The sequence below is a fragment of the Mirounga leonina genome, unplaced genomic scaffold, assembly GCF_011800145.1.
Source record: "Mirounga leonina isolate KUSES-001 unplaced genomic scaffold, KU_Mleo_1.0 Mir_376, whole genome shotgun sequence".
In the NCBI taxonomy this organism is placed as follows: domain Eukaryota; kingdom Metazoa; phylum Chordata; class Mammalia; order Carnivora; family Phocidae; genus Mirounga; species Mirounga leonina.
In genome coordinates, this window is record NW_023270718.1 from 3,622,342 (window position 1) to 3,646,858 (window position 24,517).

The 24,517-nt window shown below is 56.1% G+C and overlaps 1 protein-coding gene across 4 annotated transcripts; it reads right to left on the reverse strand.

Annotated features, from left to right (window-relative positions):
- Positions 1–782: 782 nt before the first annotated feature.
- Positions 783–11,741, reverse strand: MEIS3 (Meis homeobox 3). 4 transcript variants are annotated; one of them, XM_034986871.1, is made up of 13 exons: positions 11,519–11,741; positions 9,638–9,819; positions 9,288–9,447; positions 9,142–9,192; positions 8,105–8,155; positions 7,775–7,873; positions 5,410–5,521; positions 5,075–5,223; positions 4,186–4,262; positions 3,910–3,968; positions 3,719–3,802; positions 3,053–3,115; positions 783–1,218 (listed from the first exon to the last, which is right to left on the reverse strand). In XM_034986871.1, exons 1-12 carry the CDS (start codon positions 11,528–11,530, stop codon positions 3,066–3,068), a joined length of 1,086 nt encoding a protein of 361 aa, XP_034842762.1. In that variant the 5' UTR covers positions 11,531–11,741; the 3' UTR covers positions 783–1,218; positions 3,053–3,065. The 4 variants fall into 4 exon arrangements, with proteins under 4 accessions (XP_034842762.1, XP_034842760.1, XP_034842761.1 ...); XM_034986869.1 differs by having other exon boundaries at positions 7,775–7,924; XM_034986870.1 differs by lacking the exon at positions 11,519–11,741 and having other exon boundaries at positions 9,638–10,096.
- Positions 11,742–24,517: the final 12,776 nt, after the last annotated feature.

Genomic DNA, 24,517 nt, shown 5'->3' on the forward strand with positions numbered 1-24,517 from the left:
GAGCCGCAGTGTGGGAGATTAATGCAAAAGTGGCCATTTTTCTTCATCCCTCCCCGTGTCCCCATCTCTTGTGCTGTGAGTTTGCAGCCCCCCATCCCCAGCCTGTAAGGGGTGGAGTCTATGTCTCCTCCCTTGAATCTGGGCTGGCCTTGAGATTTGTGGCCAAGATAATGCAGCTGAGATAACCAGGTCAGACCTGAGCTGGGGCCTCAAGAGGCCACAGATACACAGCAGAACCCTGTTGAAGTTACAAGAACTGCCCAGCAGAGCCTAGTAGATTAGCCCATAGAATTTTAGCCCGTAGAATTATTAGCCCTAGTATTTTAGCCCATAGAATAATGAGCTAAAAAATAGTTGGCATTTGAACCACAGAGCTTTGGAGTGGCTTGTTACACAGCAATAGCTAATTGATAAAGAGTGCCTGAGGACAGTGAGGATTAAGAGTACCAATGATTGGGACGGCTGGGTGGCTCAGTCGGTAAAGCGGCCGCCTTCAGCTCAGGTCATGATCCCTGGGTCCTGAGTTCGAATCCCGCATCAGGCTCCCTGCTCAGCGGGAAGTCTGCTTCTCCCTCTGCCCATTTCCCCTGCTTGTGCTCTTGCTCTCTGTTTCTCTCTCTCTCTGACAAATAAATAAGTGAAATCTTTAAAAAAAAAAAAAGAGTATCAATTATTATTATAATTGGTGATTCATGAGCTTCAAATTGATGAGAATTTGAATCTCGAAAGAGACACAAGAACTCAGATTGGTGCCTTTTTGTTTTTAAGACTTTATCATTAAAAAAAAAGGGTAGAAGACTTCCATGAAGGGAGGTAGGGGAGAGAAGGGGTGGGGAGTGGGCTGGGAGGACAAGGGGACCTCTTCCAAATGTCGGATCCGGCTGACCCTCCTTCCCTGACCTCCCCAGCCCACCGCCAGTCCCTTCTCTGGCCTGGAGGCGGGGGACCCCCAGCCACCATCTTCTGAAGACCCAGGCCCGGGATCTCAGCTTGGGTTCCAGGCAGAGGTGAGGGCAGAAGCGGGGCACAGGGTATGGGGGCCTTGTCTTTGTCCTTGAGAGACCCTCGAGCGGGCGCTCACGCCCCCATGTCCCAGTGGGGCCCCAGGGAGGTAGGCATTGCATTGGGGGCCTTAGGAGGTGGGGTCCTGAAGTCAGGGGGCCAGGTGGGGACCAGAACCAGGTGTGAGCCTGGTGGTCACAGTCCAGAGGCTGGAGTCTGTGGAGAGGGGACGAGAGGCCACGTCAGGAAGTGGAGAGGGGTCTGGCCCCACATCAGCCCCATAGTGAGAGGAATGCAGAGGGAGGGAGGGAAGCAGAATAGAAACAGAGGTGGCAGAGAGAGAGATGAGGTCCTCTGACACTCAGACCAGGCCACACCTGTCCTCGGTTGGTCAGGCCAGAGCTGAGACCCCCACCGACCTGCCAGGCTCCGGACAAACATGTCCATCTCTCCTTCCCAGGCTCCATGCCTAAGCCCTCCTAGGTCTCCACTCCCATCTCCCAGCCTTTCTGTTGGCCCCAAGTTCATTACTCACTCACCCATCCTGCTGGCGCCAGCCCAGCCCAGTCCTCCCTCCCCCTCATTGGTGTGTAGGCAGTGGTGATGGGGGCGGGCTGCTGTCTCATAGCCATGAGTCTGCTAAGTGCACTGGGCCTTTGCATATGCTATTTCCCTCCTTTCCTGCCTCACTCCTTCCATTCTCCTGGTCTCAGCTCCCAAGTTCCCTCTTCCAGGAAGTCTTCCCTGAATGCCCCCAGCCTGGGTCTGATGCCCCCTCTGGGCTCCTCCAGTTCCTGGGTTCCCTCATCCCAGCCCTGCTCACTTTGGGTCATCACTGTCTGAAGACAGGTCTGTCTCCCCTGCTGGACAGTGGGCCCCGTGAGGGCAAGGCTGGGCTGTCATGGTCACTGCTATGTCCCAAGTACCAGCCAGGCCAGGGCCAGGCACAGAAGTGCTCAGGGAATGTGCATTAAATGAATGAAGGAATGAAGAGGTGCTAAACTAAAGAGTCTGGACTGCATCTAGAGGGCACTAGGAAGGCACAGAAGAGTTTTAATCCAGAGAGAGTCAAGATCTGATTTGTGTTGTAGAATTTCCAGGCAGCCTCTCAACCCTGGGTCTTTGCACATGCTATTCCTTCTGCTTTTCTGAGCTGAGTGAACCTGCACAAGTGAACTCTTCTTTCTGAGCATCAATTTTCTCAACTGTAACATGAAAATAATATTTTCTCCCTCTTGGGGTTTTTATTAAGACTAAGTGAGAAGATGCTCTAAAGCCTTAAGACATGGGAGAGTAAAAGAATGTACCCTACTCCTTTGCCCCCCACTTCTACCCAGTGAATTCCTATTCATCCTTCAGTGTCCTACCCCGAAGTCACTTCCTCTATGAAGTCTTTCCTGATATCTCAGAGATAGGTGATGTCTCTCTCCCCTGAGCAAGCTGTGTTTTATTGTTTCAGCTGTTGCTCTGTCATTCTTTCCTGATGTCCACTTCCTCAAAAGCCCAAATCTTCTCAAGAGCAGGACCCTATGTGAGGCTGCTCAATATGCTGGAGATGTATGAATGGGTAGGTGTGTGGATGAATGGGTTTGTAGGTGGGTGGGTGAATGTATGGAGGTGGACATATGAGTGGGCTGATGTATTTTCTGATAGATGACAGGTAGTAAATGCATGCATGAATGGATCATGGGTAGGTAGGTAGGTGAGTGAATGCGTGGATAAGTGGGTGGATGTGTGGGTGGGTGGATCAGGGTGGAGGTGGATGGATGAGTGGGTAGGTGGGTGGATAGATGAATGGATAGGGAGTGGACATTTGTCTGGATGGATAGTAGGTAGGTTGATGACTGATGGATGGATAAATATATAGACAGACAAATGAGCAGATGGATGGATGGATGAATCATCTCCCCAGTAAGCCTTGGAGAACCCTCAGTTCAGGGACCCATGCTGACCCTGCTCTGGGTGAGCCCAATATTGGAACCTGGAGGTCTTACCAAGGTTTGAGAGCCATACAACCCCAACCCAGAACCCCTAGACATTGGACACTCACACTTGTCCTGAATCTATAGATAATGCCACTCTCCTTCTAAGTTCAAACTCATTCCCATCGACCCTGGAAGACAAAAGAGGAAGATTGTGAGTCTTCACCAGACATCCCCATATGCCCCTAAATCTCTCCCACCTGCTCCTTCCCCAGGGGATCCCTCTATCAGGACAGACTGAGTCATCATTTAAGAAAGTACTAGTCCTGGGATGCCCGGGTGGCTCAGTCGGTTGAGCCTCTGATTCTCGGTTTCAGCTCAGGTCCTGATCTCAGGGTCCTGAGACTGAGCCCCGCGTTGTGCTCTACGCTCAGCACAGGGTCTGTTTGTCCCTCTCCCTCTGCTGCTCCACCCCTACCCCACCTCCACCCAGCTCGTGTGTGTGTGTGTGTGTGTGTGTGTGTTGCGTTCTCTCTCAAATAAAATAAATAAGTAAATAAAATCTTAAAAAAAAAAAAGGTACTACTCCTTTAAGGAAAAGTAGAACCTTCCAATGGATGGGCAGGGCCTGGAAAGAAGCACCAGGAAATCTGCAATTGCCTCTCCCGCTCCGCTGTTATGCAAATGAAGTACTGCATTATTCATAAACTTAATCCCAGAAGGTGGGACATCTCCATTAAGAGGAGGGGCCTGGTGTGTTGGGGGCATGGCTTAGTTAAGGGGCGGGGACTTACCTGGAGGTCTGACAGTCATGTGCTGCTGAGCTTCCGAGTAGCCCCCCATTGGCTGGCCCTCTGGGCTGAAGACTGCACTCTGACCTGGGAGGGAGGTCGAGGGGTGCAGGCTGAGCCCCAGGATATGCGGGTCCCAGCTTTGATACTCCCCAGGGAACATTAGGCCCTCTCTCCCCACCTTCTCCCCGTACCTGTGCGGTTGGATTGATCGATCATTGGTTGCACGATGCGTCTCCGGGCGTTAATGAACCTGGGAGGGGGTTATGGAAACCGAGCAGGGTGTAAAGAGGGAGTAGGAGAGAGGCAGAAATGAACACACGGAGACAGCTGGAAAGAGAGGACGGGGATGGGGAGGGGAGAGGAGAGGCTCCCAGGGGCTGCGGGGCCTCCTTCAGCACCGCGGACAGCGCCCGGCCTCCCACCCCGGGCTGGCCCACGGACCCGCACAAACCTCCTGGGCCACTCACCAGTTGTTGACTTGCAAGATGGTGAGCCCTGTGTCCTGCGCCAGCTGTTTCTTCTGCTCCTCCGAGGGGTATGGGTGCTGTGGCCACCAGCAAGAGTCACCCTGCCTGCCCAGCAGCCATCTGGTCCCCAAGGCCTGGCCCCATGAGGATGGTGAGCCCAGGCTGGGGCAGGGCCGGGAGAGCCAGCTCTTCGGAGCTGCTCTAGGCTCCCCCAGAGCCCAGTGGAGGGAAGCGGAGCCAAGCTTCGGGCAATTATGCCTGTGGGCGCCCCTGCCTCTTCCAGCCATTAGAGGCTAATTGGCCAGCTCTCATTAGGGAGACCGAAGCTCGGGGTGGGGTCTCCAACACCAGAAAGGAGGCAAAGCCCAGCATGGGGCCCTGTCTGAGTCTCTGTCAGGGTCCTGGTGCATGTCTCTCTCTGTCCCGGTCTCTGTCCCTCTGTGACTCAGTCTCTCCCTGACTCTCTTCCTGTATTTTCCCGGCTCCCTCCACGAGGCAGCATGCTGCACTGGATAAGGCCAAACTGCCTGCATCTGAACACACTTCTGGCTAGGAGACCTCTGGGCTCCTCACCTGCAAAATGGAGCTCCTCACAGCCCCATCCTCATAGGCTCTGTTTGGTGATGATTGTGGAGGGGGCGGGATGTGAATGGGTGGTGGGTTGGGGGCAGGACTGAGTGAGTTCAGAGCCCTAGCAGCACCTGGCACGCAGCTAGCGCTCATGGATGCTTGCTCTTGTTAACCGCCTCCCCTTGAGATTCGCCCTCAGTATCTCCCCCATGCCTCAGTCTCCCATCACTGGGTCTCTCTCACGGCCTCAGTCTCTGTGTGACCATCCTTCTCCTTCTCTCTCTATGCCTACCCTGCACCCGGGCTCCAGGGCTCTCACCGAGAGGTGCTGGAACAGCCAGGCTCTCATGATATTGGTAGCCACCTTGGGGAAGATCCCCCTCTTCTTATTCCGCCGTCGCTCCTGGTCCAGCTCCTCGTCCTCTCCCCCGGAACTGGGAGAGGCCACGCTTGTGTCTAGTCCGTCTCCTGAGGGAGGACAGGCATGCTGTGCTTGTGGGCAGTGAGCGGGGGGACCAGAGGGACCCAGAACCCTCACCCAAGAGACTGCTCCACACCTCTGTCATCCTTGCGCCTCTGGAAGTCCTACTTGCTGTCTAACTTCAATTCTCAGACCAACTCCCACATTTTCCCTCCACCTCCCAGGCGTCTTACCTTGGTCACTGGAGTTGTCCCCACTCTGGGAGGCTAGGCCCCCACTGGATGGACCCGGGGTCCCCAAATGTACAGACCCGCTGTCCTCATGGTCTCTAATCCATGTATTATTCTGGAAAACAAGAGCTAGAGGTCAGTGCCAAGGCTTGGGTGCTCTATAGCGTAGTGGCGGAGACCATGGGCTCTGGGACACCTGAGTGTAAAGCCTGTCCCTGCCTCTTTCCTGGCTGTGTGACCTTGGGCAAGTTGCTTCAATTCTCTGTGCCTTCGTTTCCTCAACTGGAAAACAGGACAACTCTCCCTACCTCACAGAGCGTGGAAAGGACTCAGTGAGTTCATTCACATAAAGACACATAGCAATCGCCCCATAAAAATGAGCTTATACAGATCCATGACAGCTTATCTGAAATCCTTGGGGACCAGCAGTGTTTCAGAATTCAGAACTTTCCACATTTTTTTTAAATTTATTTTTTAAAGTAATCTCCAACTCACGACCCCAAGATCAAGAGTTGCATGCTCTACCGCCTGAGCCAGCCGGGCGCCCCTAGAACTCTTCGCATGTGTAGACAGTAAATTCGTGCACACACTGTGTATTTCATAACACCCCCAGCAGGGTCTGGGGCTTAACCTCCTCATCAAACTCATTAACATTTCTGCAGCAAGATGGATGAATATTTAACTAAGTGGAATAAATAAAGTCTATAAATAGCCTCTCATTAGTTCAGGTCAGACTTTGCTGCCAAATGAGTTTGCACTAAACTTACGGGGGATAAAAAACAACTTTCAGTTTTCAGCGACAGGGAGGGAGGTGTCTCTGAATTGCAGATCGGGGGAGTTCAGGCTGTGCTTTCTTTATGCAGACTCCGACACACTTTGAAGAACTGGACAATGCATTGGATCTGCCCTCGGCCCCAGTTCCGTGTCCTGGAGGCTGACCTACCTGTACACACTTCATCAACGCCCTTTGTCATTCAGTTTCAGGTTCAGCTCAATTGTTGGGAGGCAGACTGGGTGGGTTCAGCTCTTGTTGAACCCCAGGGTGCCCCACCTGCCCTATTGATTACCCTCAACCCTGCCTGTTGCTTTGTAAGCAGCCCTCCCCACCCCCCCCCCAACATGGCCCATTGCGGGTGCATCATCTATCCTGCAGGGGCCGGGCTGGAGATGCCACAGCTGAGAAGGTTTCTCCAGGTGTGGTATGTCTGTGTGGAATTGTGTGTTTGATTGCATGATGGACGGGCGAGCGAACTGCGGAACCATCAGTCCGAAGGCTTTTGAGCTTGGCTGCAAGGGTCGCCTCCGGCTCTTCTAGCGCTGGCTCTGATGGGACGCTGTGGGTGAGCGTCCACAGCAGTGTGCCCGAAGCTGTCTTGGGATTATTGTGTGGCAAGTGTCAGTGGTGTGCCCATGCCTGTGTCTCTCTCTGAGATGGCCAGGTGGCTGTATGTGACCATCACGAGGCCACAGTGTTCTAAGTCTGTGTCTGGTGTTCCAGGGCTGGGTTGTCTTCTTTGTGAGACGGTGTGTGTGGTTACCACGCCGGTGGCTTTGTGTCTACACTGGGCTGGAGGATTGCCATGGTGTGTATCGGAGGCTGCCTGAAAATGCGGAATACGGCGACGCCTCTGAGCGGGGCTCTTGCTGCACATGTGCAGATTGTGCGCTGTGGGGCCAAGGGTCCCCGAGGCCCGTCTGCGACTGCTGTGCGCAGCCGACCCGAGTCTGTGTCGGGGTACGGCCATGTGCCTGTATCTGGGGCAGGGGTGGCCCGGGTCAGGCTCCGCGCGGCTGTTATGGGGCTGCCAACAAAACGAGTCCATCTGCACCTGGGGCCAGGGGCTGTCACGCGGTGAGGGTGGCTCACGTCTGAGTGAGCACAGGCCCTGTGCTCGTGCAGCTCTGGGTCTAAGTGCGGCGCTGTCCAAGTCTGTGCGGCAGGATCTGAGCCGTTTGGCTCCGTCTCCACCGGTGTGACTGTTGTGTGGCTGGGCGTGCTCTAGAAGTGCGGGTCTCGGTCAGGCTGTGCGACGCAGGACGCTGCTCTGCGGCTGGGATGTGTGTGCTTGAGTAGGGGGTATTCGCTCTCATCCAGCTGCGAGGGCGAGCGGCTGTAACTGAGCGTGCGTGGCTGTGTCTGAGGCTCTGTGCGTGCGGCTGCGCCTACGTGTGTGCGTGTGTGCGCATGCGCTGCCATCCAGCTGAGTCCCGGTCTGCGCAACTGTTGCGTCGTTGGCGCATGCCCAGTGGTCAGGCGTGTCTGGCTGAGGCTGCGGGGTGTGTGTGCGCGCCCTCCCGCTGCAGCCCGGCCGTGTCTGCTCGCGGATTTGGTTGCGGGGTGATGCCTGGTGCCCCTTCCCCGGCCCACCTGATCCGGGAGGCTGGGGCAGGAGGCCGGGTAGTCCTCGAGGTCCTCCCTGCAGCCGCCATCCCGATCCTCGATGACCAGGTCGATGGGCATCTTTCCCTTGAGGCAGGTGATGTAGCGGTGACAGAAGTTGTCGCACAGGTCGTGGACCTGAGGGGGCACCGGGGTACTGGGGGGGCCACCCGGGGGCCAGGGCTGGGGTGTACAGGGATGGGGGCAGCATTCTGCTCCAACTCCAGTGGGCAGAGGGCCTGAAGGAGGGGTGGAAGTGGGGAGAAGGGGAGGGGTGGAGGGCAAGCAAGGGTGTGAGGGGAAGTGAGAAGCACTCACCTTCTCCAGCTCCAGCAGGTGGAAGCGGAGCACCTGAATGGCCTGTATCATCTGAAAATGAAGACAGGAAGAGACAGAGCAGGGGAGAGAGGGAGGGATGGAGGGAGAGGAGGAGGGAGGGAAAGAGAGGGAAAGAGGGAGAAAGAGGGAGAAGGACAAGAGGAGGAGGAGGAAGAGAAAGGAGAAAAAAGGAGAGAGAGGAACAGAAAGAGTGAGATAGAATGGCAAAGACAGAGGACAGGCAGAGAGGGACAGAACCACAGGGGCAGAGAGCAACAGGGAACAGACACAGAGACCCAGAATTAAGGGAAGATGGAATGTCAGAGAGTCAGAGACAGAGAAAGAGAAGCAAGAGGTGGAAGAGACAGGAAAGGATCCATCGCAAGAGGAGTGAATGAAGGTCTGCTATAATAAAAATACTCCATCCTTTGCCTGCTTGCCCCTTGCTCCATTTCCCACCCTCTGACTGTAAACTACATTTCCCAGAGTCCTTTGTCAAAAAGGTCAGCCAATAGGAAGCCCTGGCGGGAGCTGGAAAACAAAAATAAGGGAGAAGCCAGGGTATTTCTCCTTCCCTCTCCCTCTCCTCTCTCCTTTGCGCTTTGTCCCTGCACTCATCTTGGCATGGGCTCTGTTGTCCTGGCTGATAGAACAGCTAGCGTCTACTGAGTCCCTCTTCTGTGCCAGGCATTGTTCTAAGTGCTTGACTCTTGTTAGCTCATTATATCCTCACAATAGCCCTATGAGATAGGAATTGTTCCTAGCTACAGATGAGGAAACCGAGGCACAGGGAGATTCAGCTACTTGTCCTGGTTCACAGAACTAGTGAGTGGCAGAGCTTGGATTTGAACTCAGGCCATCAGTCCCCATTCTCAAACTCTAGGCTATACTCATTGCAAATGGGCCACAATTATCACTGTTTGATCAAGTGGGTCAGGTGATCTCTTCTCTACTCCCACAACCAACCCCGGGGCTATGGAGGGTGGGACAGGAGACCCCTGCGGAGGAAGGAGCACTGGGGAGGGCGCAGGTCTCACCAGATTGTCCAGCTCCGGGTTGGAGGAGAAGAGGGGCCTCTCAGAGCGGACCTGGGAGGAAGAGAGAGACCAGGGAGGGGGCGCCCTGTCTTCAGCCCACCCCTCCTCTCTGGCTGTCCTGGCACACAGCAGATGGGGGTGCCCACCTGCTTGGCAAAGGCAGCGATGTCCTCGTTGAAGGAATCAGAGGAGCATACATCACCACCTGGAGGTGTGCCCAGCCCAGCCCCGGCCCCATCCCGGGGTGAGCACGTGGCCAATTCACATTTCTCAAAGACCAGGGCCAGCAGTGGGAAGAGCGGGTGTCTGGGGGAAGCAGGAGAGAAGGTTCATGAGGGAAAGCAGGGGACATGTGGAGTATGGAGCACCTGGGAGAGGGACAGAAGACCCAAGGGAAGAGATGGAGAGATGAAGACAGAGCAAGCGTGTCAGAGAGACAGAGAAAGGGGCCCAAATCCCAAGACCCCATGGAACCTTCAGTCCTGTCCCCACTCACCCGTAGATCTCATCCTTCTCCCTCCTCAGGCCATCACTGTCCAAGCCCGGGGGCTGGGGCTGGGGAGGCCGGTGGGGGCCATAGGGCCCGGGGGCTCTCGGTGTCGAGGGCACTGCCTCCGAGAAGCCAGCCAGGGCTGCGGTGCTGTCCACGATGCCTGGGTAGTGGGGCAGCTCATCATACTGGGGGGAGGCAAGAGGGGGAGAGCCCCAGGGAGGCATCAGGAAACCTCCCTACCCTGGCATCCAGGAGATGCCCCTCCCTGCCCCCCAGAACCAGCCCTTTCGTTCCCCGTGTCTGAACCCTGCCACCTTTAGACCGCAGACGTCCCATGGAGCTCTCTGGGTGGGTCTGAAAGCCCTGTCCCACGGTCTTCTCTTATACCCCTGGCCTGTGAAAAATGTTCCATCAGAGATTCTTGATGTGTGGGCAGAAGGGTCCAGAGGAGACAGACTGACCCAGGTCTCAGGTCTGAGGATCAAGGTGGGGGTCAAGGATCAGCTGATGGTAACTCCCAACTCCTCCCAGAGTGAGGAGGGGAGGGGGAGAGGGGAGAGAGCCATGGAGAGATTCAGATAGAGACTAGGAGCAAGATACAAGAGAGAGACAGAGGGTAGGAAAGAGAGGGATGGAGAAGAGAAGATACAGGAGCGAGAGAGAGAGAGATGCTCACTCATGGACACTTCCCACAAAAGCAGTGCATCATTTATGCATAAATGTAAGTCTACACTGTCACTCCCCCTTCAATTTCATCCCACAGTTGTCAAATATGTCCATCTGACTGTACATATTTAACAACTTGTCACACCCCACTCACCATGTGAATCCACCCCTCCATACACACATACACACACAGAGCCAAACACCAGACACAGCAATGCAGGAATGAGTCGTTGAATGAATGAATGAGGCATTTAGCGCATGTGTGAATGAATGAATGAATGAATGAGGCAGGTAGCACAGCGCCTGGCACACATTCCATAAACACTTGTTGAACCCAAGTGGAACCCCGCACAACCGCACAACCCACTTGTGTGATCAGCCCCAAAGCGAACCACTGTCATCACAAAAGCAGGCACGCTGGGGAGGCCAGAGGGGCCTTAAACCACCCAGGCTAAACCGTCTCCTTGGGCTTGAGGAAACAGGCTCAAAGAAGCCACGAGACTCAAACAGAAGGATGCAGGCATTCCCGCCATGGGTCGCTGGCCCCTGCCCCTGACGGGTGCGCGCCGATGGCTCTGTGTGTGTATGTCCCTCTCTCGGTCTCTTTCTCTTCCTCCTCTCCTAACTTCTCCCGAGCCCCGAAGTTGAATCCAACTGTTCCCTGTGAGGATGTGCAATGGGGTCCTCACAGCCTGCCATGTTCCCACACCCCTGCACCCCCAAAGGTGCATACTCACCTCCTCGCCTGAACTCTGATCTCCCCATCCCCAGGACCATAGAAGAGAGAATCCCTCGGCCCAGCCTGGTGAGACCCTCCCTCCCCTCCCAGTACTGTCCCCACCCCTAACCCTCAGGAGGACTTGGAACAAAAGTAGACCGGGGAGGAGGACTGGGGAGGGCAGAAGAGGAAGGAGGGGGTAGGAGAAAGGACCTGAGATGGGGCAGGAGACCCAGGGGTGGAGGGAGGGGGAGACCCGGAGCAGAGACAGGGGAGACCCGGGGATAGAGAGAGGAGGAGACCCAGGGGTGGAGAGAGGGGGAGACCCGGAGCAGAGACAGGGGAGACCGGGGGCAGAGAGGGGAGGCAGAGAAAGAGATGGAGGAGAGGGCGGGACGGGCTGACGGGGGCCGGGGCGCCGGAGTGGGGCGGGGGGCGGGCGACGGAGGGACGGGGTGCGCGGCCGGGCTGGGGCACGGGGTGCCCGCCCTCAGACCTACCCTCCGGGCCATGGGCTGATGCCGGCGGCAGCTCCCGGGTCCCTCCAGGGCCTGGCCGGCGGGGCGGGCGCAGCCCGGGGCAGCGGCCCCCGACGGGCCGCGGTGCGGACGCCAGGGGGTGGGGCAGGAGACCGGGGGACCGGCCCCCCCACCCCCGCCGCCGTCAGTGGCTGGCGCCGGGCAGCGCGGAGGTTGCGTGCATGGACCCCCGGCACCCTCCCCCCGCGGGGGTCAGGACGAGGGGCTCATGCCGGCGGGGGCGGGGGTGAGCGGGGGGTCGGGCCCCCGGTCCTTTCTCCCCCCCCCGGGGTCCCGGGAGGATCGGGGCGGCCCGAGGACGATGGACCGGGAGACTGGGGAGACCGGGGGTGGAGGGAGACTGGGAGGGGGCGCGGGCGTGGGGCCGGGGGGCGCGGGGCACGGGCGGGGGTGGCGGGGGCTCCCCGCGCGGGGTCCCGGCGGCGGCGGGCCGGACGGCTGCCGGCGGCTGGATGGCTTGGTGTCTCCCCGCCTCCCCGTCTCTCCCGGTCTCTCCCGGTCTCTCCCTCTCTCTGTGGTCACATCCGGAAGTTCCACATCGAGATGCTTAACCCACTGTCCGCCGGTGGCTGGGCCGCGGGCGGGGCGGGCGGGGCGGGCGGCCCCTCCCTCCTCTCCCCTCCTCCCTTCTCCCCCCTCCCCCCCGCCGCCGCCCTAGGGGCGGCCTTTGTGTCGGGGTCTCCCCGGGTCCCCACCCCGGCTGCCCCTGTCCGCGCCGCCCTCTCCCCGCACCCGGCCCGGGCCTCCTCTGCCTCCCGCCCGCCGGCCGCCACAGGTCTCTGTCCGCCCGGCCCGCCCCCGCTCCCCAGCCGCGGAGCCTCCCGCTCCCTTGCTCTCCATGTCCTTCCCTCTTTGTCTCTCTGTCTCTTTGTCTCTCTCTCTCTTTGTCTCTGTCTGTCTGTCTGTCTCTAGGAGACAAACGTGCAGACAGAGGAGAGAACTGAAGGCTGGAAGTAACCAAACCCCATATTTTAGTTTCTGTTCTTGCTCTGGGCCCCCTAACTTCCCTCCCCTGGGAGCCAAGGATGCTCATGTGCCTGTGTCTGAAGCCATCTGTGTGTGTGTGTGTGTGTGTGTGTCTGGTCTGGGGCAATGCCTGGGGATGTGCGTGTGTTTGCAGGGCTGTAGCTGTCTCTGCATATGGTGACTCCTGGGGCTGTGTGTCTGCCTGAGTTCGTACACACAGAATCCGGACCTCAGTCGTCAGAGCGTCAGCCCATGCACGGTGTGTGTGGGAGGGCCGTGTGTGCATGCGCATGGGGGGTTGCACAGGTGTGCAGGCCTGGAGGTGTCCCTCTGTCCCTCTGCCCCGTTTTGACCCCTGCCTTTCACAAGGGTCTCCCCTGCCCTCAGTTTGGGCAGTTTCTGGAATCTGCAAGGTTGAGGGTAAATCATGTACCCACCTGCTCGCATATCTGTCTGGGAGCCGGTCCGCGGTTTTTATCTGGTTCCTGGAGGATCTGGGACCCAGACAGCCTTTGCAACTGGTGTTCCAATGAGACGTAGGAGGGTTCTGCAACAAAAGTTAATATTGAGCTCTGACTGTGTGCGGGGCGGTGTCCTGGAGACATATCAGGGAGAAAAGACAAACTTCCTGGCCTCCTGGCACTCACGTTCTACTGGGGATGGTTGGGGAGAGAGCAGACCAGTAAGTAAGTGTGTAAGTATAAAATAATGCCTGGAGACGACAAGTGCTCTGAAGCAAAGCAGAACAAGGACAGAGGAGTTGATATAAGCTAGACAGGGAAGGCCCTCAGAGGAGGTGACATCTGAGCAGAGACCTGAAGAAAGCGAGGGAGGGAGCCATGTGGACACCTGAGCGAAGATCACCGGAAGCAGAACAGCAGGTGCAAAGGCCCTGGGGCAGGAATGTCCCTGGTGTGTTGGAGGAACAGTGAGGAGGTCAGGAGGGCAACGGTGGGAGAGGGCAGGAGAGGGCAGGTAGGAGGAGAGAGAGAGACACCTGGGATTCATCATCTCACTGGCTTTTTCTACATTGGGGGTCTTTATCCTCTGGTGTCCTCAAATTCCTGAGGGGATATGCTAATGCGTGTCAGGAGGCCCGTGAACTCTCTGAAATTGCAAATGGTGGGCTTGGTGCCTGTGTGCTCCTTTCCCAGGAAATGGCCCCTTGATTTAGTCCTATTGTCATAAAGGGATACTGGACCCCCAAAAGTTACCCAACCATCACTCCTGAGAGACTGTGCCAAAGAGAAACGAGACAGAGATCCAGACAGAAGGAGGGCAGGGACAGAGATCCAGAAAGAGGGAGACAGAGACGAGGGGCAGAGATCCAGAGGGGGAGGGACAGAGATCCAGAAAGAAAGGGACAGAGACCCAGGCGGGGTGGGGCACTGAGAGAGGGGCGGAGGCAGGACGCCCACCCCTGCTGGGCTTGCTAAGGATATTTTTATGGCCCTCATAAACAGCTCTGCTCCACGGCAATCTGCTTCTCCATCCTCCCATCTTGTGGAAGCTAAACAAAACCACCCAGGGCAGGGGTGAGACAGCTGGAGCTAAAGCAGGAGGGACTGGGGTCAGGACAGCAGCAGGACTTCCCGGTGAGAGAGGGCTAGTGAGCAGGGGGCCGTGAGGAGGGCAAGGACAGGACGATGGGATGGCCCTGGTGCCCCTCACTCCTGGGTAGGTTCCCTCCTCCCCCGCCCCAGGCTCAGCTTCATCCCAGAAGCCTCCCACCTCCGGCTCTGGCTCTGTCACTCTCTCCCACGCCCTCACTCTCTCTGTCTCACACGGGACCTCTGACCCTGTCTCTCCGTCCCTGCCTCAACCACCAGCCCTCCAGCCTGGCCATCTCTGGGTGTCCTCCAAGAACCCGGCCCCTCGGCCCCTCTTCTCTCAGCCTCTGTCTCCCCATGGGCTGGATGGGCAATGGGCTTGAGGGGGAGGAGGAGGGAAAATGGTTAAAGCGGAGAGTGCCAGGACCCTGGGGACCCCTGTGTTAGTGGGCACTGCCCCTGAGGCTCTCCGGAGGGACAGGAGCAACTGTCCCTCGGATGACGCTGGCCCTTTAAGGAAGGCAGAAGGGAAGGGAAGGGGGCCCGGAGAGCCTTTAATCACTGCCACACACCCCGCCCCCCAGATAGGGGTTTTGGAGCAGAAAATTAATTTAAATCACTTTTTAATTAAAGATGCAAAGCTCTTCTGTCTGCCCGCCCCCCCCCCCCACGTCCACTCCCTTCAGCTGAGGTTCAGGGTGGGAGGGCCAGGGGTGTGGGCACCCAGGCTCACCTTACATCTTGGGGGGTATGCTGAGGTCCCCTCCCCAAGCTCACTCTGAAAACAAGAAGTGTGGGGGGTGCGTGGGCAGAGGGAGAGAGGCGACCCTGTCTTCACTGGGGTGGGGCATCCCAGTGAGGCCAGTGAAGGGGTGTGAGTGGGAACCAGGCAAAAACAGCGCTGGAAAGAGACAGGAAAGTGGGGGGACAGGCTGAGTTACAGATGGGGGGAGAGGGAGACAGAGACAGAGACAAGAGTCATCTCTGCCATTGCTCTGAGTTCAGAGGACGCTCCAGCCCCCCAAACAAGGAGGAGGGCCTCTGACTCTTGGGCATAAATCTTTTTAATTAAAGAGAGGAGGGAGATGTTGGCAAGGGGAAAATAGGAGTGTCTGGAAAACTGATGGAGGGAGGGGAAGGGAGGAGGTCTGCAATTTTCTCACTGCCCCGCCCCCCCAGCCTGTCTGTCTGTATCTCACACACGCACACGCACACGCACATGCCCGCACGCGCACCCCAGTCTCCCATCTTTCTCTCCGACCTCAGGCCTCCTCTGCCGAGCTGCCTCCCTTATGTGGTCCTTGGACCTCTGGACCCTTGTGTCCCAGGGGAGGGAGCAGGTGGGGTCCAGGCCTGGATCCCGGCAGGCGGGGCTGGGGTGGGGGCCCACACTTGCTGACTCTGGTGGGGTCGCATCTCTAAGGGTGGTGTTTGGACCCCTGGGCACAGGTACTGGGGAGTATGCCATCTGCCTTTCTCTCTGGGTGTGTGCGGCTCAGCATGGACACAGACCCCCCAGGTGGGCCCCGAGCCCGGGAGGGGGTCTCATCCTCTAGCTCTGCGCCATCAAGTCATCCATGAGTAGACCTGGGGGACCTGGAGGTCCCCCCAACACAGGTTCCCCCCACTTGGCCACCAACCTCTCGGTGGCCTGGGAGGACCTTCTCCCTCAGTTCAGTCCTCTCTGGGGCTTTGCCCACCAGGTGGCTGTGATTCCCCAGAGACCCCCAGCCATCCCCACCATCAGCTCTCAATGGATGGAGTGAGCAAGGAGCTGCTGGGAGGGGGGGCTTTCTTCTGTCATGGTCCTACAAGCTCTCTGCCTCAGTTTCCCCTCTGTCAACAGCTTGGGGTTTGTCTCTCCATCTCTCTTCCTCCTTCCTCATCCTCGGCTCTCCACAAGGATCTGTATCTTTGCTCAGGGATGGGGATGAAGGGACCCTAAACGAGGGTCCCCTGTGTCTCTGTTTCTGTCTTGGGTGTGTGTCCATCTGTCTGTCTCACCTGTCTCTCCCTCCATCTTTTCATCTGTCTCTGTGTCTCCTTTTCTCTGGATGGTCTCCTGTCTCCCCCTCCCCCTAGCTCATCTCTGTCTCTGGAGACTGCTGTCTCTTGGTCTTTGTGTTCCCCCCCTTTTCCTCTCCTTCTGAGCCCCCCCACCCCATGGCCCTGGGTTTCCGCCTTCTGTGTCTCTCCCTCACCCCCCACCCCACCCAGGCCCTTCACAGATGCATCGCCCAAATCCCCAGTGCCTCCCCTGCCTGGCTCCAGGAGAGGAAAACATTTATCTTGGTGGGGGGGAGCCCCCCTCCCCACGCCCCCCCTCCGCCTGCCTCCTGGGCCCATCCATCACCAGAGCCGGCAACTCGGGCGGCTCATTTGTCACCGCCGCCTGCCGCCCCACCAAGCAATCATACCATTAGCCATGGCTCAGCAGAGGCCACTGGGAGGACCAGCCTGACCCAGGTGGGGGAGGGGCGCTGGCCACGACTCCCACCCCCAGCCCCACTCCTGTCTTCCTGTCCCTTCCCTCCTTTTTCTTCCAATCGGCTTTCCTCTGCCAGCCTCGCTCCATGCCTTAATGCCTGCTTTCTGGGTCTCATCTCTACTCTGCTCTTCCCCTCCTCCCTCCCCCCTCCCCCCCCACCTCTCTCCCTGCTCCCCCCCACTTCCCCTCCCTCTCCCTCCTCGCCTCCTCCCCCCTCCTCCTCTCCCTCCCTCTCTTACCACACGCCTCCCTCCCTGTCTTGAGTGTGTCTGTCTGTCCATTTGTCTGTCTCTTGTGTCTCTCTCTCCATCTTTTCCTTCCTGTCTGTCTCTCGTCTGGATGATCTCTCTGTCTCTCATCCTCACTCTCCCCTGTCTCTGCATCTCCCCGCGTCTCCCTCACCCCCACCTGGCCCTGCTGGGTTGGGGGGGCGCTCTGTCTGCTCTCTGGTCCACAGCTCCCTGGCACCGCATTAAGGGACTGGAGGACCGCTTTGACCTTCTGGAACCATCTCTGCCCCATCTCTCCCTCTCTCTCCCATCTGCCTCGGCACCACATTTTCAAGTCTCCGGGCCCCCTCTCCCCATCTAATTTTCTGTCTCCTTTGGTCTTTGTCTCTGCTTTGTTCCGCGCTCCCTCCTCTCTTCTGTTCCTCTTCCCCTCCAGCCCTGTGGTCCCTCCTCTCCTGACCCCAACTGCCCCTTTCAATCCATCATCCTTGACATTTCCTTCTCTCCACCTCCTGGGGAGAAAATTGCAGGCAGAGGGCAGGGGAGCAGAGAGGCCAACTATGAGAGGGTGGGAGGGGGCAAGAGAGCCAGGGCCTGGAGAGACACTGAGACCTGGGAAGCCCATCCCTTCTCTCCCCCAGCCTTGAGTGCTGGGAAGGTCTCCATGACTTCAATCCTCAAGGGGACAGCTGGAAGCCCAGGAGGGGCCAGGAGCCAGCCCTTCCTTGTTCCCTGGAAGGACAGCCGGGCCTCCCTTCTTGGTGCCCATGCATTTTCCCACTGGACGAGGGAGACGGTAGGGCTGTGTGGGCTGTGGGTGTCCCACTTATGTCCCTGTGACCCAACAGCAGCTCCCACATTGGCACCTGCACCCCCCAATGGATGCACTACTCTGGCTGAGGCAGGAAGTGGTAGGAGCCAAGCCCTGGAAGAAGGCCTCCTCATCAGCAGCCCAGAGTTAGTGGATAAACACCCCAATGTCCTCACCCTGAGGTTGGGCACCCCAAAGAGGATTCTGCACCATCCCTGAGCGGTCCCAGCGGGGTTGAGACTCTGTTGCCCGCAGGGGGTGACCTGCTGATCAACACATCCTTAATGCTTTCCTTCCCTTCAGTGTCTCCTGGAATCACCTCCCAAATAAGCCACTTGCCTTCCATCCTTGCCTTGGGCTGGCTTCTGTGGAGCCCAGCCTCAGACGGTGGCCAAGCAGGGACTCAGTGGATAGGCACAGAGAGTGGGCAAGGGGAGGAGAGATCCCCTGTGAATCTTATCTGTCCATGTCGCTAGGCTATGGTGGCGCCCAGCTTAGATGTTACTTGTGAAGGTGTTTTTCAGATGAGATTAATATTTAAATCAGTTGACTCTAAGTAAAGCAGATAATCCTCCAAAAAGTGGGTGGGCCTCGCCCAATCAGTTGAAGGCCTTTAGAGAAAAAGACCGACGTCCCATGAGAAGACAGGAAATCTACTTCCAGGCTGCCTTTCAGCTTAAGAAGCAACATCACCGCTTCCCTGGGTCTCCAGCCTACTGACCTGCCCTGCAGACTGTGAATTCACCAGCCCTCACAGTCACATGAGCCAATTCTTTAAAATAAATCTACCTGTGGATCCATCTATCCATCCTATTGGTTCCATTTCTCTGGAGAGGCCTCACTAATATACCTCCCAAGCCTACGATGCTGTGAGCATGTAAGACACAGCAAAGAAATGAAAAAGAACATAAGGGTTCAAGACGTGGGGTATATTCATGCACTGGATTATTATTTATCTATAAAAAGGAATAAAGTACAGATACCTGCTACCACATGGATGGACGATGGCTAAGTGAAAGAAGCCAGACATAACAGGCCACATATTGTAGGATTCCGTGTATATGAAATGTCCAGAATAGGCAAATCCATAGACACAGGGCTCTGATTAGTCGCTGCCAGGGCTGGGGGAGGGGAAGTGGGGAGTGACTGCTAATGGGTATGGGGTCTCCTTTGGGGCGATGGAAAAGTTCTGGAACGAGATAGTGCTGATGGTTACACAGCATTGTGGATGCACTAAAATGGCACTGAACCGTGCACTTGAAAATGGTTGAAACGGTGAATTTTACGTTATGTGTATTTTATCACAATCAAAAAGAAAGACGTTCAAGGGGCCGCCTGCGTGGCTCAGTCGGCTGGGTGTCCGACTCTTGATTTCAGCTCAGGTCCTGATCTCGGGGTCGTGGGATCGAGCCCAGAGTTGGGCTCTGCGCTGGGTGTGGAGCCTGCTTGGGATTCCCTCTCTCTCTCTCCCTCCGCCCCTCCCCCCCGTAATTAAAAGAAAGAAAGGGGTTCAAGAGGTAGAGATACCCAGAAACTGAGAGACAAGAGGCAGTGATGAGTTAGCTCTAAAGGTAGAGGATTCATTACCTTTAACTCCGCGCAGTTGCTGTTACAAATTAGCACCAGCTCAGGGGCTGAAAACAACACCGATTTATCCTCTCACAGTTCTGGAGGTCAACATTCCAAAGTCAGCGTCTGAGCCAAAATCAGGGTGTCAGCAGGGCTGCGCTCCCTCTGGAGGCTCGAGGGGAGAATCCGTTCCTTGCCTCTTCTGGCTTCCGGGGGCTTGTGGCCACGTGACTCCAGTCTTGACGGGCCAGCGTCGTCAGATCTCTCTGCCCCGTGCTCACATGCGCCCCCTCCTGCGTGTGTAGTATCCTCTCCCTCTTCAGGATGCCTGTGACTGCATTTAGGGCTGACCCGGGTCCTCCAGAGTGATTGGCCCATCTCAAGACCCTTTATTTAATCCCACCTGCAAAATCCTTCCCTGTCCTACAAGGTAACATTCAACAGGTCCTGGGGATGAGGACATGGATTATCTTTGGGGGGGGGCGGCTAGTATTCAGCCTACCACGAATGGCTGCCAACAAGTCCCCTCCTCCCTCTAGGCACGTGCTTCACCCATCAAGAGGCGGCTTCTACTTCCCTGCCCGCTGAAATCCTGTGAATTGCTTGTGGCAGACGTGACCCAGGGCACCTTGCAACCTGGTAGAGAAGTTGGTCTAACCGACTAGGGGAGGAGGGCGGCCAGATGGAGAAGTAAAGCGGCCCAGCCCACAGGCAGCGCCCACTGCAATCCACAAGGGAGAGCATCTTGCACATTCCAGCCACGCCGAGCTCCCAAATGAATGCAGCCACACGATGACCTCAGCCAACACGACATGGACCCGAAGAATCAATGTCAACACACAGAAATGTGAGAAATAATACAGCGTTGTTTCAAGCCACCAAATTTCAGGTGGCTTGTTCCTCTGCGATAGGTAATTGATGAAGACACACACACACAGAGGGGTAGGGGACTGACATTTGGAAACAGGTAAACAGGGAGTGAAGATACAGATCAAGGAAGCAAAGCAGAGAGACAGAGATGGAGAGAGAGGAGGAGAAGACAAGGCTTAAAAGAGAACTTTGGAAACAGAGAGAGGGGGAGAGAGAGCAGTGGAGAGACAAGAGGCAAAGAAATTGTCAGGAAATTCAGGGGCTCGGAGCCCCCACTAGGCTTTCAGCCCCCAGCCAGCACCAGCCATCAGCCACATGGTGCCTTACCTGCACCCCCAGCCTGGCTGAGCCTTCAGATCGCTGGAGCCTCAGCTGACATCTGACTGCAGTCATGGGACAGACCCCAAGCAAAGACGATCCAGGTCAACCCACAGAGCCCACGGGAACCAAGCCACCCACGGAACCGTGGGAGAGGATATGAACTTGTCATTTCAGCCCCTAAGTCTTGGGGTGGTTTGCTCCGTAGCAACAGACATCCCGGACGGGGAGCTTGGAGGGTCAGGGACAGGTGTGGGTGAGGAGTGGGACCCGGGGCAGTTGAGGGGCGGGGTCTTAGGCAGCAGATTTATTTGGGGGAAACAGGCTGAGGACTTGGGGAGCGGTTTGGGAAGATGAGGCTGAGGAAATGTGGGTTTTGAGTTTGGGGAGGTTTGGGGGGTTGGGACCAGGTCTGGCTGGGGACCTTGATCTTGGAGCAGGTGACGCAAAGGGTCCAGGACCCTCTGGTGTTGATGTCAGTTTCACCCCGCACCCCTATTCTGATTGCTTAGAGTTTCTCAGCATCCACTCCACACGCTCCCTCAAACGTTTCTGCAGAAGAGATTGTTCATTGACCCTCTACATCCATTCACCTCACTTGTCCTGAAACATCCTTGGAGATTTTAAGCATCATGACTCAGGATAAAAACTACATTTTTTCCCCCAGCGCCTCTCACAGCAAGACGTGGCCATGTGAGTCAGGTCTGGCCACCGAGATGCGGAAGGAAGTGATATGTGGCCTTCTTGGGTCACAGCCTTACAGGCCGCGGTGGATCTCAGACCTCTCCTTCCTGCCCCATCTTTCTGGTTGGAATGAGGCCATGGACGTGAGCCATCCTGAGCTCAAACGAGGAGGGCTATACTCTGGCTATGCTGGAGCAACAAGATAGAAGAAACCTGAGTTTTTATTGCCCCGGTGAAGTAGATTTGCCATACCAGATGCGGACTGTCACACGAGAGAGAGAAATAAACTCTTACCTTACTTAAGCCATTATTAGTTTGGATCCCTGTTATTCACGTCTAAACCTACATCTAACTACTATCAGTAAAAATATTACCAGTACAAGTACTTCCTTCTTTAACCAATTATCATCTCTATTTTACAGGTGAAGAAACAAGCCCAGAGAGGTTAAGTAACCTGCTCAAGGTGGCACAGCTAGTTAGTGGTAGAGCTGGGATTGGAACCCAGGTCCTCTTACTTGAGGACCAACATATTTGAGTCTTTTAAGTCTTTAACTGATCTGAAAGTCCAGTGGATGTTACAGGCCCTCTCCTGGGAAAATGCTCCTGCATGTGCGGTTTGCGCACAAGCTCAGAAATTTCCCAAAACCTGTCCACTGATCTCAGTACATGTAGATTCCAGCTTGAGAATCCTCATGCAGTCTATTCCCTCGGCACCTGTCTGTGGCCTTGGTTGCACACAGCAGAAGGTGACTGACTGATTCCACAGAAGCAGAGTGTATGTGTCAGCTTAGGCTGGGTGATGTCTCAGTAACAAACATCCCCCAAATATCAGTTGAATGAAATAAAGATCTTTCTTTCTTTTTATTTCTTTCTCTTTCTTTCTCTCTCCCTTCCTTTCATTCATTCATTCATAATCTCTATGTCCAACGTACAGCTCAAATCATGACCCCCAAATCAAGAGTCAACATGCCCTACTGATTGAGCCAGCCAGGTACCCCAGATTTATTTCTTGATCAAGCTACAAGCCCATGGCAAGTTGGCTGCATAACACCTTCACCCTAGGACCCCAGGCTGTTAAGAGTGGTCACTATGTACATTATAGCTCATCATGGCCAAAGAAGACGAGACACGGTAAAGCGTGCACTGGCGTTGAAAGCTTCTACCCAGAAGGGCCACACATCACTTCTGCCCTCTTTCTTTAGCTGAGGCAAATCACTACTGAATTGAAAGGGCTGGGAATGCACAATGTTCCCACAGGGAAGGCGAATAGAATTTAGCGAATGTTAATACAATTCACTATATGGAACTTAAGGAAAAAGGTATGAGGGGCCCACGGAAGCACTGAGTGGCCTGGAGAACCAGGCATGAGGCTAAGGTTCCAGAAAGAGAGCCCCAAACCTCGGCCAGAATGGACCCAACAAGGAAGCCACCTCCATAGCCATGGGCGATCCGGATCTGAGTCTTGGATGTCCCAGTTTGCACCGCTGCTGGGACCGGGACATAACCTCGCCTGCCCCCCCCCCCCCAAACACTGATGCTACCTCTGTGTCTGTGCCCCTTCTTGCAACCAGCGAGCCGTCCCAAAGTCAGTGGGTGCCGGTGTGACACCATCCTCACCAGCTACACGGATCCCCTACGGTGCCTGCTTTTGCAAGGCGCTCCTTTGGAATTGAGGACTCCTGCTGGTGAGTCTGTTTGGGGGGATCTAAGTCACGCGACTGTGCCCTAACTGTAAAGAAGGCTGGGAAGGTCAGTTCCATGGCTCTTTTCTGGAGGATACAAACTTTCAAGGCTGGAAACGTCCCCACGCATAGCGCATTTAGTGGCCAGAAATACGAGAAGTTTCCACTATGTGCTCACATTACTGAGGTCCAGGGAGAGATGGGAATTGGCACTAGGAGGCTTCGGCAAGCCTCTGCATTCATTCCCTGTTGCTCTTGTAACACATTACCACCAGCTTAGGGGCTTCCAACAACACACACTTCTTTCCCTACAGTTCAGGAGGCCAGAAATCCAACATCAAGGTGATGGCCGCTCATTCCAGGGGCTCTAGGGGAGAAGCCGGTCCCTTGCCTTCTTCAGTTTCCAGAAGTGCCTGAGCTCCTCAGCTTGTGGCCCTTCCCGGGTAACTCCAACCTCTGCTTCCCCTGTCACACGTCCTGCTGCGTTCACCCCCTCCCCCTTTCTGAAGACCCTTGTGGTTGCACTTAGGGCCCACGCAGATAATCTAGTGTAATGTCCCCTCGTAAGACGAGCTTAATCACATTGGTGACGTCCCTCTGGCCACAGAAAGGAACATATCCACAGGTTCTGAGGATTAGCAAGGGGACCTGCTGGGGGGCCATTAGTCAGCTTACCGCAGCGCGGCTTAATGGAACGCATCCAAGGGTTGTCTGTCCTAGGGACTCCTGTAGAGCCCTAGAGTGAGGTCAGGGCATTCACCGCCCCACACCTCCCACTGGCCCGGCCCCCACCCCATGGGTGTGGGTCAGTTTGCATGTCTATACCAGAGCCACAGCTTTTGTGGGGTGACCCTCTCCATGTGGCCATACTTTCCAGCTTCTGTAAGTCACTGCCTCCCGCCCCCCCCCGCCCCATCCCCCAGGCTGGGGGCATTACTAGCTCTCAGCTCTGCCAGCCCCAGAGTCCTGCACCATCCCTTGTCCATTTCCCTTCACCCTCCTTGCTTAGACCAGCCCCATTGCCCCAGTTCCCTGCCACCTGTGTCCTGCTACAGAGTCTTTCCACTCACAGGTCCCAAGCTGACCGCCACCTCTTGCACTCTGTTTGCAATGTGTCCCCCACTGCCCTGAGAGCCGGGCGAGAGCAGGGCCAAGGGAGATTTTGGTCACCACAGTGGCCCCAGCATAGTGCCAGGCACAGATCAGGCACATACTGGATAAAGGGAATTAAAGAACGTGGGGGCTAGAGCGAGTGGAAGGGATATTCCCCATTTCTTCTCCCCCGGGTTTGGGTTTTAGGAACCGAGACTCAGGTGGCAAAGCAGGTGTATAGGGAGTCTGCATTTCTCTGTCCTTCTGGGGCTGTTCTAGGACGGCCATTGTGGTGCGTGCGTGCGTGCGTGTACGTGTGTGCGCGTGCATGTGAGTGGGGAGGGGAGGGAGAGAGGAGGGGGAGAGAGAGAGAGAATATGAACTATAAAAGTAAGCAAGCTGGAAATATCTAGAAAGTATAACTCTTCCATCTATTGAGCTCTTACTATGCGCTAGGTATTATTCTAAAAATATATATCATTCCATAGAACCCTGCACCATTAGTCCCCATTATTATTGTTCTTGTCCCCATTTTCCAGATGAGGGAACTGAGGCACGAAGAAAGGAAATCATTGTGCTATTGCTTCCTGCCATGACAAGTAATTGAAATCACTCCCAAGCTGACTCCCTTGGAACTCCTAGCATCCAGGGAAGAATCGTGACTTTGGTGTGGGACGGTCCTCATCTCATCCACGTCCCA